The 13,624-nt window shown below is 36.6% G+C and overlaps 1 protein-coding gene across 1 annotated transcript; it reads left to right on the top strand.

Annotated features, from left to right (window-relative positions):
- Positions 1-7,133: 7,133 nt before the first annotated feature.
- Positions 7,134-9,764, top strand: LOC149789753 (uncharacterized). The gene has a single exon (XM_089971763.1). It carries the CDS (start codon positions 7,305-7,307, stop codon positions 8,304-8,306), a length of 1,002 nt encoding a protein of 333 aa, XP_089827889.1. The 5' UTR covers positions 7,134-7,304; the 3' UTR covers positions 8,307-9,764.
- The last annotated feature ends 3,860 nt before the right edge of the window (positions 9,765-13,624 follow it).

The following is a 13,624-nucleotide window of genomic DNA, read 5'->3' as shown; positions in this document are numbered from 1 at the left end:
TAAACTACATCACTGTCAATTGATTATCGATGATGCTAAATTAAATTTTATAATTGCTGATGCCGTTGCGAGAAATATATTTTGTAATCGAGAGGACGTGCCCTTGTCCGACGGGGAAAAGTTGGGCACAATTGTAAGTTATATAAGCGGAGAATCGCCTCAATGCACACATTTAAGATCTTCGATGCTGGCTTATGTTTCTATAAATTTGCTATCAATGATAAATCGATTTCCTGACACGGCAGTTAGAGTTGCAACGGATTCATTTTATATCAGTAAAAGATATTCAGAATCACTGGCTCGTTTTACAAGCAGCGACGAATCATGGAGTTCGTGGAGAATAAAAAAGGAAATGTTACATGGATATTGTGAATCCGCTGATGTTGAAATTAAGGATGATTATTGTAAATCAGAATTATCAGAAATGTCGAACGCACCATCTGTGTATGATCCAATCACTAGACACAAAACTCTTTATTTGAACGGACCGGGTGTTTCTGGTAAGACAACTCGAGCGATTGAATTATTTCGTGGAAAATCTTCAGATATGATTGTGCTAACACCTACACACAGGCTCGCCAGGGAGATGAAACAACGAGGAGTCAATTCTTGTACTTAACACAGCTTTTTCAAATACAGCAGTGGTGTGTGGACGGCAGCTATTTCAATTACAACAAGAAAAGTTTCCAATGTTGCCAGTGCCGTTATGTTATAGACCAGCTGATACGCGGTTACAGAATATAGATGTTGATATTCCTGGGACAGAGTCAAGGAAACAGAATTTAGTATTGAATGATATTGTGCTAGTTGACATTGATGCTGCTAAAGATGCACTGCGCGCTAATAAATCCCCGTGGACGCTGGGATACGCAGCGACGATACATTCATCTCAAGGACTGACTATCAGTGATACAACTGTCTGGATCGTTGATGATCGAATCGAATGGTCAAACTTGGTCTACTTGGCTGTGTCAAGAGTCAGAAGAATATCTCAACTGCGAAGAATTGTCTTCGAAGAGTCAAACGCTGATAGCGATGAGAACAACAGCGACGTAAGAAGAAAAAAAATAGCCGGCTACAAACAGAGTGACAAAAAAAAAAATAACCGCGATTTCGACATTGATGTTGAATTTATTAACGCGTTAAAACAACAGCAGAATAATCACTGTGAGAGCTGTAATTATATAATATTATGGCAGTATTCGAATAAAAATTCAAGACAATTTACCGTAGATAGAAAAGATAACAATCTTGGTCATACACGTGATAATGTGAGGCTGACCTGTCTTGAATGCAATCGACGTAGAGGCGCCAGCGCCTTGGGTGCTAGTTAAGTGATCGGGGTGGTAATTGTGTGTCCTCGGGAATTACTTGTAATTGCTCACGTGTGAAACCACGTAGAGGAGCAATTGAATCCAGCCTGTAGATTGCGGGTCTACCAGTGGATCTAGTTATGTTAGATATCTTGTGTGTGGTGATGCTCCAGATAGGATCAGTCGCTCTTTTTTTACCTTTTTCAAGTTCACCTGGTTCATATAAATATCTCAGTGACATCACCCAGTATTGGTTGTGCTGAAAAATCACGTCGTTGTGGAATATTTGTTTGGCAATTGCGTTAATAGGTTTCATGTTGGTTGTTCGAGTAATTTCATTATTTAGCGCAGCTATCACGCTTGGTAATCTTGCGACCCATTCGCGTGATGTTTTATCTTGAATGAATTCCTTCGCGTACTGATATCCAAATAACCCCTCGGCAAGTGTTCGATTAAATCGTTCAACAATTGCCTGATCACGATGAATTGCAGTATGCCCTCGTCTGATGGTAACGTTATGTTGCTTCATCAACGATGATACTACACCTTGAAATTCTTTGCCAGGATCAGCTTTAGCAGCTGTGGCCATCGCAGACCACCTCGTTGATAAAAACGCAGAAGCAACGTCAGATGCTGTTTTAGTCGCTAACGGTTCCGCATCTTTGTATCTACTTGCAACGTCAACTACAGTTAACGCGTACTTGTATGTTCGGCGACGAATAGTATCATGTGGCAGAAATAATATATCAGCCTGATGAACTTCATTTGGCACAGTAACATCGAAATGCGCAAAGTGAATTTGTTTAGGCGGTGGTCGGTAAATTTGCCATATTGCCTGTTTGGATAACCAATTCTTAGCAGTATCACGTGTGACTTTTGCTGCACTGGCAAGCTTGCCGATTGCTGCGCTACCTCTCCAGTATCCTCTTGGGGAATAATAAATTGACTCCATTATAATTAATTACCAGTGACTAATACAAGCTTAGATTTCATTGCAGATTTTATTAACCAGCTAGCTAACTTTTCTTTGAAAGATTTATCAGTGATGGCATTTAACGCGTGAATTAATTTCTCATCCGCGAGATGGCGCTGTTGCAAATCCTTTCTTCGGTAAGCTACATCATGAACATGGCATGCGCTATCGATCGCATTTACTGGTTCTTCTCCGGGGTTTGGTTGATTCTGGTCATCAAGTCTGATATCAAGTTGGGTTCCAGGACCACAGTAATTATACCCTGGGAGATGTTTTTCTCCTGGGTATTTCGCCCATGGAGTTCCTGGTAATTTTCCTAACTTGGCTGCGATATCACCTCCTTTTTTTTTTACTCGACGCTGACTTTGGTTTCGGCGCTACACCTGACGGAATAAATTTAAACTTTTTTGGGCCGCATCGTTCACACTTGCCTGTAAACGCTTGTCGATTATTTTTTGTTGTAGTGGTTGTTATGTCTGCAGTTGAGGTACGTGTTCTACATTTCACACAATATAAATCCATATTATTTTATAATAAATCTAATGGAGATCACTGACTTTTCTGCTACAAAACGACGAGAGCCAATCAAACATAACTCGGTGCTACCAAATTCAATTCGAATGATAATTATAGGCCCATCTGGGAGCTGCAAGACGCAGTTGTTACTTAATTTAATAATGAAGTGGATGAAGTGGGATAAGTTGTATTTGGTGGCTCCATCTGTGGACGATCAGCGATGCTGCAGCGTGTTAAAAGATTTTAACGAGAATGCAAAATCGATCAGCGGCGGCGATGATGTTGTTGAATTTATCACTGACATCGATGAAGCACCAAGTATTGATGATATTGACTGGGGCATCAATAATTTAGTCGTGTACGATGATGTGATGTTGGATAAACAATCAAACCCTGCCAGGATATTTTCACGCGGCAGACATAAAAACACTGATGTGATTTATGTAACCCAGCGATATACACAAATCCCCAAAGTAATCAGGGATAATTGTAATATCCTGGCGGTGTTTAATGGGGTTGATACACACACACTACGAAATATACATCAAGAATTTCTTTAGTCGTGCTCAGGCAAAACCACATGGATTTGTAACGATAAACTTACATGATCCTCGAACACGGTATAGAGTTGGGCTAGATACAATTTTCAGCTAGAGAGTAGCAGAGGGGGCGACGACAACAGCACGCAGCAACAACGGCGATAATGATGACTTCGCCATCGCGTTTACAACGAAGCGCCTTCGCGGTTTTATTTCGGCGTCGGCGACAAAGTCACTGAAGTTGTAGGGAGCGCCCCTTCTGGGGGAAAACGACAACAAAACGCGCCGAAAATTACGTGAACAACGGCGCGTGGGTTTTATAAAGGGCTTATTTCGGTGTTTGGAGCCTTCTAAAAGTTGTGTGATTCGCCCCCTCCGCTGCTAAAATAAATGGAATCCCAAACAACGCTGAAAAATTCATGTCAATAACGATTGGAAAACTTCGATTCTTTTCTAGTTTGCAATTTATGAACTCATCGTTAGATGCATTGGTAAAGAACTGTGAAAAGTTTCCGTCATTTGAGAGTCATTTTGGTGCCCAGACAGAATTAATGAAACAGAAAGGAATATTTCCCTATGAGTATTTAGATTGCTTCGAGCGCCTCAATGAAACATCATTACCATACTATGAGAAATTGTATTCGTCGTTGACACTTGAGAACACAACAATTAAGGAATTTAATCACGCGCACCGATTCTGGAATGAATTCTCATGCAAAACGATCGGTGATTACTTGGATTTGTACTTAACTCAGGATGTATTATTGCTCGATGATGTCTTTCAAAGTTTTCGTGAAACGAGCATTGACAAGTATAAGTTAGATCCATGTTGGTACTTTTCATCACCAGGATTATAGTGGGATGCATTATTTAAGCTTACCGGGGCAGAATTGGAACTGGTAACTGACCCAGACATGTACTCTTTCATCGAGAAAAGAATTCGTGGTGGAATCAGCGTTGTAACTAAAAGCACGCCCGTGCAAATAACAAGTATTTACCTGACTATGATCCTACCTAATTATATCGTGTATCTAAATACAAAAGAAATTGTAGGGATGGGCAATGCCAGAATGAATGCCACATGGTTCTATTGGTTGGGAATCTTTGAAGGCGTTTGTTAAAAACACAAACTATGTATCTAAGGACTTTTCCGAGGAAAATTTTACTTATTTCGTTGAAATTGACGCTGAATATGATAAATCATTGTATGATTCACACAATGATTATCCGTTCTTTGCAGAAAAAAAATGATTATACCAGATTCATTATTGTCGAGTGAGCAGTTGTCATATCGCAAGAGAAAATCCTGTACAGTCTCCAAACTAGTCCCAAACTTGTTGTGTAAACGTAATTATGTCTGCCATTACAGATCTATTGATAATGGTTTTATCGTAAAAAAAAGTCCATAAAATATTAAAAGTAAAACAGTCGCACTGGATGGCTGATTATATCAAATTCAACATTGATATGAGGACGATTTGAACAACAGACTTTGAAAAGGACTTTTTCAAGTCGATGAATAATTCTGTCTTCGGAAAAAGATGGAAAATATCAGAAATCGTGTTGACATTGAAATTGCAATCAGTATAACACGATATAACAAATTGGTCGCTTCAGAGAAGTCTGCTGGAAGAATTCCAATCAATGAGAATCTCGTTATGATAAAAAAGTATAAAACAAATTTGATTCTTACTAAACCGATTTATGTGGGTGCGTCTGTGTTAGAAGTATCAAAATGGCTCATGTCCGACTTTCATTATGGTTTTGTAAAAAACAAGTGGCCGCATGCCAGACTTTTTTTGTGGATACGGATTCACTCGCATATGAGATCAATGGAATTGATGATGTTTTTGAAAATATCTACGCCAATAGAGAAAAGTTCGATTTATCAGATGTCGCTAAACAAACTGAATTCAATGATGTAACAAACAAAAAGGTGATCGGCAAGATGAAAGATGAATTTTGTTTTGAGCCGATTGTAGAATTTGCTGGATTACGTAGTAAAATGTAATCAGTACTGTCGTTGAACGCTAAGAAAAGCATGATGAAGTCGAAGGGAGTTTAAAAAATCTGTTGAAAAGAAAATTTTACTCATAATTTGTTCAAGCAGGTTTTATTTGGTGAGGAAAAAGATCACGTTGCAACAAAGACAACGATAAGGTCATATCGTCATCAGATTAATACAGATAAAATTTATAAAATGGGTTTAGCTAATTTCGACGATAAAAGATATTGTCAAAATGGTATAAACACACTAGCCCTAGACCATTATAAAGCTCAATCAGTTATCACGCTGTGAAATTGATTTTGACAGTTAGTTATAACGCTGTGGAACTGATGTTTGACGGTTAGTTATCACGCTGTGAAACCAAGCCGTAATGTAGTGTTTACAATAAAAAAATCCTTCAATAGCCAAGCCCCCAACCGTCCGTTTCTTTGTAACATTCACAATAACCAAGTCTCTTATGGAAATTGTAAAATTGTTTTCATAGCCAAGCCGCTTATGGAAACTGCAAAATTGTTTTCATAGCCAATCCTCAAAACTGATTTTTAACGATTAGTTATGGAAACTGTGAAATTGTTTTCATAGCCAAGCCTCAAAATTGAATTTTTACAATTAGTTATGGAAAATGTAAAATTGTTTTCATAGCCAAGCCTCATAACGATTAGTTAAGGAAACTGTAAAATTGTTTTCATAGCCAAGCCTCAAAATAGATTTTTAACAATTAGTTATGGAAAATGTAAAATCGTTTTCATAGCATAGGCAAGCCTCAAATCTAATTTTTTACGGTTCCATGATTACTTTAATCCGACCTTTAATTAGGCATAAACTGTAGATACTAAAATCAACATCGGTGGGTTCTACACATATTGAGTGATTTATTGTGTTATGTGATCCTTAATCGTTTATTCGCTTTCGGCAGTATACATTAATGAAGTTCAAAATTTTTATCCCTGAACTTACAAGCATTTTGGATTTCAACGCTTGAAAACAAATGTTGTCTTTGTAAGCGTTTTTATGGGCAATTGAATGCATTCTTCTCAAGGTTTAACGATCGAAATTTGACATGTGATTAGTCTGCGTAGAAAGCTTTTCAAGGCGAAATAAGCATAGCTGGTAGGGAAAATGGCATTTCTCGTTTCATAACCCCCTTTTTCTATACTACTTCAGGAAATAAAAATTTCCAGCATTTATTGTAATGAGTTACAAACTAGAAATCAGGTTCTCACTAAAAACAGTTCTACATAATTACTGAAGAAAAATAAATATCACAACTTCCACCATTCAGTATAAAGTGTCATCAGTAGAGACTAAGGTTTCAATGATGTTACTTTACTAATCCTTATAATAACAATGTATGAAAGTTCAGGTATTCATACAGACAACTACCTCTTATTCCAGCTGACAACATATGTTTTAATTTATATTATTTTGATGATGTTAGTAATAGAACATGTTTATTATTTTAATAATGTTAAAAGACCATTTGATAAAGAAGACAACTCAATCAAAACGCTTGTAAGCTGTCAATATTATTCAGGTGAATTAAAGATATCCATGCAATTGAATTATAAATAAATGCGTTTTGTGCTTTCGCCCCCAACCCCACCCCCACCCCCGAAAAAAATGATAAAAGAGCTAAAGGATCATGAATAAAATTGTATCCTTCAATTTTAGTCTTACATACACCATTTACGGACATGAATCATGTCTGGTCCATGACACGTGCTCTTAGTTATTAATAGAGTGGCTGCAAATCACGCCAAAAGTTCATAACCTGTAAAGTAGAGGCTTGCAACGGACGCATTCGTCAATTGGCGATTACAAACTGATCAAGGTATATAAACATACACCAAATTATACATTTAATGTATGTGTTTGAGTGTATCTGATTATATTTGAGTGTACTTGGGTAAAGATACGCGCCGGAAAAACGATTTAGGTGTGAAGTGCGTGATGAAATGTTTAACGAATGTGTAAGTTTAAAACTGCAAGTGAGGATGCATGCAATGGAAACGCCATATCAGTGTGAAATTAGTGATAAAACGTTTAATGAGAGTGGAGATTTAAAATTGCACATGACAATAAATACTGGAGAAAAACCGTATAAGTGTAAACTTTGTGACAAAAGGTGTAATCGGAGTGGAGATTTAAAAGTGCACATGAGGATTCATACTGGAGAAAAGCCATTCAAGTGTGAAGTATGTGATAAAATGTTTAAAAAGAGTGGACATTTAAACGAGCACATGAGGATTCACACTGGAGAAAAACCATATAAGTGTGAAATGTGTGATAAAATGTTTAATCGGAGTGAACATTTAAAGCTGCATATGAGGATTCACACTGGTGAAAAACCATATGCGTGTGAAATGTGTGATAAAATGTTTATTCAAAGTGGAGATTTAAGACTTCACATGAGAATTCATACTGGAGAAAAACCATTCAGGTGTGAAGTGTGTGATAAAATGTTTAATAAGAGTGGACATTTAAAGGACCACATGAGAGTTCACACTGGAGAAGAACCATACAAGTGTGAAATCTGTAATAAATTTTTTACTTGGAATGGACATTTACAGTGTCACATGAGAATGCACACTGGACAAAAAACATTTAAATGTGAAGTGTGTGGTACAAAATTTAGTGATAGTGGAAGTTTAGAACTTCACATGAGGATTCATACTGGAGAAAAACCATTTAAATGTGAAGTGTGTGATGCAGACTTTAGAGTAAGTAGAAGTTTAAAACTTCACACAAGGATTCATACTGGAGAAAAACCATATAAGTGTGAAGTGTGTCATAAAATGTTTAATCAGTATGGAACTTTAAAACTCCACATGATGACGCATACTGGAGAAAAACCACATAAGTGCGAAATGTGTGACAAAATGTTTAGTCAGAGTGGAAATTTAAAACGTCACATGAGGAGGCATACTGGAGAAAAACCATATAAGTGTGTAATGTGATAAAATGTTCAGTCAGAGTGGAGATTTAAAACTGCACATAAGGACACATACTGGAGAAAAACCATATCAGTGTATAGTATGTGATAAAATATTCAGTCAGAGAGGACATTTAAAACGGCACATAATGATTCAGACTGGAGAAAACCCATTTAAGTAAAAGTGTTGTCAACCTATGTTTGCTAACTTAATGAGATGTACAAACATATATATCATTTTCTTTCCATGTTTTATCAAATTAGCCCATTTAAAATTAACAATGAACATTTCAAATATGATTTTAACTGACTTTTTTCTTCAATATCATTGACAATATAAAATTCTGTTTCTTTAAAATATATGTTTGTTAAAACAGTTTTTAAAAAAGACATGTGATACATATCATTAATATGTTTATGTTAATGATTGTATTGGAGACATACAAGTGACCTGTGCTACAATTGGTGGACTTTCTAATGAGGGATGTTATGTTAACACTTCATCTGAGCTATACATGTGACCTGTGCTACAACTGATAGGGATTTATACGGACGGATGTTATGATAACATTATTCATTATAGACATACAAGTACCTGTGTTACATTTTCCAGAGTTTATAATGAGAGTTTATTAAAACTACTCATGGGAGACATACAAGTACCTGTGTTACATTTTCCAGAGTTTATAATGAGAGTTTATTAACACTGCTCATGGGAGACATACAAGTGGCCAGTGTTTCAAATGAGAGACTTTATAATAAGAGACAACCCATAGAAGCAGTCTATGTTACAAGTGACAGAGTTTAGGTGAGCGATGCTTTCATAACACTGCACATGGGAGATATACAAGTGCCCTTTGTTTATTAAGCAGCAGCAAGGAGGGCGAACCCTACAAACTTTAGAATTTTCCAAACGTCAAAATAAGCCTTCCACGAAAAGGATTAAAATGACGGAAAATCAAAACAACTAACTTTTGAGGATTCCGGAGAGTCCCTCTCAAAGTAAGTTTTTGTGGAAATATATCGAGTGTGCGAATTGAACCAACTCGTTGGCGTGCCCTCCCTGCTGCTAATCATCAAAAAATTGTATCAGGGCCGATTCAATATCTTGTTCTGGGATCATGTGAATTTATCATGATAAATCCATGCGGAGTAACTTGCGCTCGTGAAAAAAGTTTCTAAATTTATTTATGTCCATGTCATTGCTGCATGAAGTTTGATGAATATTTTTAAGTTTTTGTGTATCAACTCCGTTAAACACAGCAAGAATATTACAGTTATCCCTGATCACTTTTGGTATTTGTGTATATCGTTGAGTAACATAAATCACATCAGTGTTTTTTTTGTCTGCCTCTGGAAAATATCCGAGCAGGGTTTGATTGTTTATCAAGCATTACATCATCATACAAAACTAAATTGTTAATAAACCCATCAAGATCTTCTACAGATGGCACTTCATTGATGTCAGTTACAAATTCAATAACATCGTCTTCGTTTTCATTTATTGATATTGCATTTTCATTAAAATCCTTAAGTACATCATAGCATCTCTGATCAGCAACTGATGGTGCTACCAAATACAACTTATCCAATTTGAGCCATCTCATTATCAAATTAAGTAATAGTTGTGTCTTAACACTTCCAGATGGACTTATGATAATCATACGAACAGAATTTGGTAGTGATGGATGGTGGATTGTGCTTGAGTTGCTGAGAAATCAATTATATCCGTATCATATAAAATAATATGGATTTATATTGTGTGAAGTGCAGAGCGTGTACCACAACTGATACACTAACAACTATTGCAACAAAAAATAACAGGTCGGCGGTTACAGGTAAGTGTATGTGTGTGGTACAAAGAAATTTAAATTTATTCCCGGTGACAAGTCAGGGACAAAGTCGGATAGTATTAAAAAAAACAACCAAAAAAAAACTATTAAAAAAAGGAGGTGATATTGCAGCAAAATTAGGAAAATTACCGGGAACTCCGTGGGCTAAATATCTAGGAGAAAAACATCTTCCAGGATATAATTATTGTGGTCCCGGAGCCCGACTTGATATCAGACTTGATGACCAAGATCAACCAAGACCCGGCGAATATCCGATAAATGAGATTGATGTAGCTTATAAAAGTAAAAACCTACAAGACAGACATGGCGCAGATGTAAAATTAATTCATGCGCTAAATTCTATAAAAAATAAAAACTCAGAGAATCATTAGCTAATTTGTTAGTAAGATCTGCGATGAAAGGTAAATTAGTGCTAGGTGCTGGTAATTAATTATAAATGGAGTCGATTTATTATTCCCCAAGAGGATATTGGAAGGGTAGAGCAGCAATTAGCAAACTCGCCGAAGCAGCAAAAGTCAAACGTGTTAGTGCTGAAGCTTGGTTGTCCAAACAATTAATATGGCAAATTTGTCTCCCACCAACTAAGCAAATTCACTTTGCACACTTTGATGTTGGCGTACCAACTGTAGTTCATCAGGCTGATATTCTGTTTCTACCTCATGATACTATTAAAATATGAAGACGTCAAATAACGTACAAATATGCGTTAACTGTTGTTGATGTTGCAAGTAGATAAAAAAGAGGCAGAACTGTTATCGACAAAGACAGCTGCTGAAGTTGCTTCTGTTTTTAAACGAATTTATCTCCATGGTGGTCTACAGTGGCCAAAGCTGCTACAGGTTGATCTTGGCAAAGAATTTCAGGGTGCAGTATCATCGTTGATGAAGCAACATAATGTCACAATCAGACGAGGGCATACTGCAATTCATCGTGATCAGGCAATTGTTGAACGATTTAATCGAACACTTGCTGAGCGGTTATTTGGATATCAATATGCGAAGCAATTCATTCAAGACAAGAGATCTTGTGAATGGGTTGCAAGGTTACCAAGTGTGTTAACTGCATTAAATAATGAAATTACTCGAACAACTTCGTTGAAACCCGTTAATGCAGTCAAAAGCGCGCGTATAACAATACGACGACATGATTTTTCAATGCAGCCAGTATTAGGTAACGTTACTGTAAGATATTTATATGAACCCGGTGAACTTGAAGGTGGTAAAAAGGAGTGACTGATCCTATTTGGAGTATTACGACACACAAGATATCTAACATAAAAGATCTACTGGTAGACCTGCAATCTATAGGCTGGATTCAACGGCTCCTCAACATGGATTTACACCTGAACAATTACAAATAATTCCCGAGGACACTCAATTACCACCCCGATCACTTAACTAGCACCTCGACATTGATTACACTCAAGAGAGGTCAGCGTCACATTTCTTCGTGTATGACCACGACTACTATCTTTTCTGTCCACGGTGAATTGTCTTGAATTATTACTCGAGTATTGCCACAGCATTACACAATTACAGCAATAAATTCAACATCAAGGTCAAAGTCTCGATTATTTTTGCTGTCACTTTGTTTATAACCAGCTAATTTTTTTCTTATTGTGCTATCGTCGGTTACATCATCAATAATTTCTGTAGCTTCTGTAACAATTCTTTGCAGCTGAGATCTAAACAACTGTATTAGATATGGTTAGTCCCTGAGATAAATGTATTGTCATCGCGTATCCTAGCATCCACTGGGATCTATCAGCATGTAAAGCATCTTCAACGGCATTGATATCAACTGTGACAATATCATTTAATACGAGATTCTGTTGCTCAGATGATCCCGGTATATCAATATCTATGTTTTGCCGTCGCGTATCAGCTGGTCGATAACACAACGGCACTGGCAACGTTGGAAACTTCTCTCGTTGTAACTGAAACAGCCACTGTTGAAGTATATCTATATCTTTCTACTTGCCACTATCAAGTCGTTTGGTCTCCACACTTGCAGAAAGTCGCTCATTGAAGTCACTGAGATTATTTTATGCATTATTTCACATTGAATTTTATTTGGTTGTAGTCTGATTAATTTCTTGAATTCGTTTAATTCTGCATCAAGCGCTCTATAATCATCAGTTATCTCCTTGTAACAATCTATAAAATCTTTTAACCAATAATGTGGAGATGGTCCAACAAAGGAGCAGCAGAGAGGGCGATCAGACCACTTAAGGGAGTTGTCACCCTTGTGTTTGGACCAAAAAAAATAGTGACCCTTCATAGAGGTCAATACTACGTCTACGATTATTGTTTGTCCCAAACAGAATTGTAGACGCCCCCTCTCTGCTGCTATTCATGTTGTAAAAGAAATTTTAAGTTTGATGAATATTTTTCTTTTCATCTGAATCATGGGAATCTTCGGAATTTGTTCTATGTTTCATGTAATATTCAAGTTCTGATGGTGGTTTTTCTATTTTTGGATTTATGTTCTTTCTTTTTCTGTAATATATCATCAAACTTCTGTATCGATCTCCACCGCAATTTTTGCAAATCTGATATAATCCTCTAACACCGTTGTTACAACCAACACAACTTCGTGGACCAGCATGAGGATTTTTCTTTATTAGATAATTATGTTTCTTGCAATATTCTCCACGGCATTTTTTATCACATTTGCTAGTGGTTCCTTGACGCAGCCACGCACAGTTGTTCATTATATGAACTTTTTAATTAAATTTACTCCTCTTCTGATGATATTAATTAAATCATTATGTTATAATAAAATGGTACATTCGGAATCTCATACTGCAAGAATAGCTCGAGAACGATTAGAAGCAATTAAAATATTTCTTCCTGTCAGATACTCATTCAGAAAAAATCTGCAAGCGCAGCAAGAAGCACAAGTTGAGTATGAAGAAGAAACTAAAAAACTATTTAAGCCCGTCACTGCAGCTACTGAGAAAGTTACAACTGTCATCAAAGAAGATCTTCTTCCGGTATCAAAACAAACTGCAGCACAAACTAAAAATATAGCAAGAAGAACTAGACAGACAAGGAAGATTTTACGAGACCTTCCAACTGACATAGCTGCAGCTCAACCTCCACCTGTTGGTGAGGAAATACTTGAAGGTATTGGAAAACATCGTACTGAAGTCGCCGATGTGAAAAAAAAACTTGCATCTGAATCCAAATCAGCAGGAGAAAACTTAGAATTGATTGCAAGATTTAACGAAGGAGTTGTTGATGTTATTAGAAATACTGAAAGAGAAAAATTACCTGAAGCAATATTAAATAGTATGTTTAATAAATCTAGTATTTTAAAACCTCGTTATGAAAAAACAAATGATAATAATTTCATTAAATGGATATATCGCGTATATTACAACAAAAAACAAGCTAGAGGTCCAGAATTCAAAAGTCTTGAAGGTGAAGTAAAAAGACTTCATAGAGAGAGACTGAAACAACTAGAACAAGAAAAATTCTCCCAGTAT

The sequence above is a fragment of the Sinohyriopsis cumingii genome, chromosome 10 (assembly GCF_028554795.1).
Source record: "Sinohyriopsis cumingii isolate HCF-2022 chromosome 10, ASM2855479v2, whole genome shotgun sequence".
Lineage (NCBI taxonomy): Eukaryota > Metazoa > Mollusca > Bivalvia > Unionida > Unionidae > Sinohyriopsis > Sinohyriopsis cumingii.
Note: the sequence above shows the minus strand (reverse complement) of the source record. Positions and strands in the feature narration are given on the sequence as shown.

Excerpts from the sequence above, each read along its gene's own strand:
- LOC149789753 (XM_089971763.1), top strand. The coding sequence starts at position 7,305 with ATGTTTAACGAATGTGTAAGTTTAAAACTGCAAGTGAGGATGCATGCA.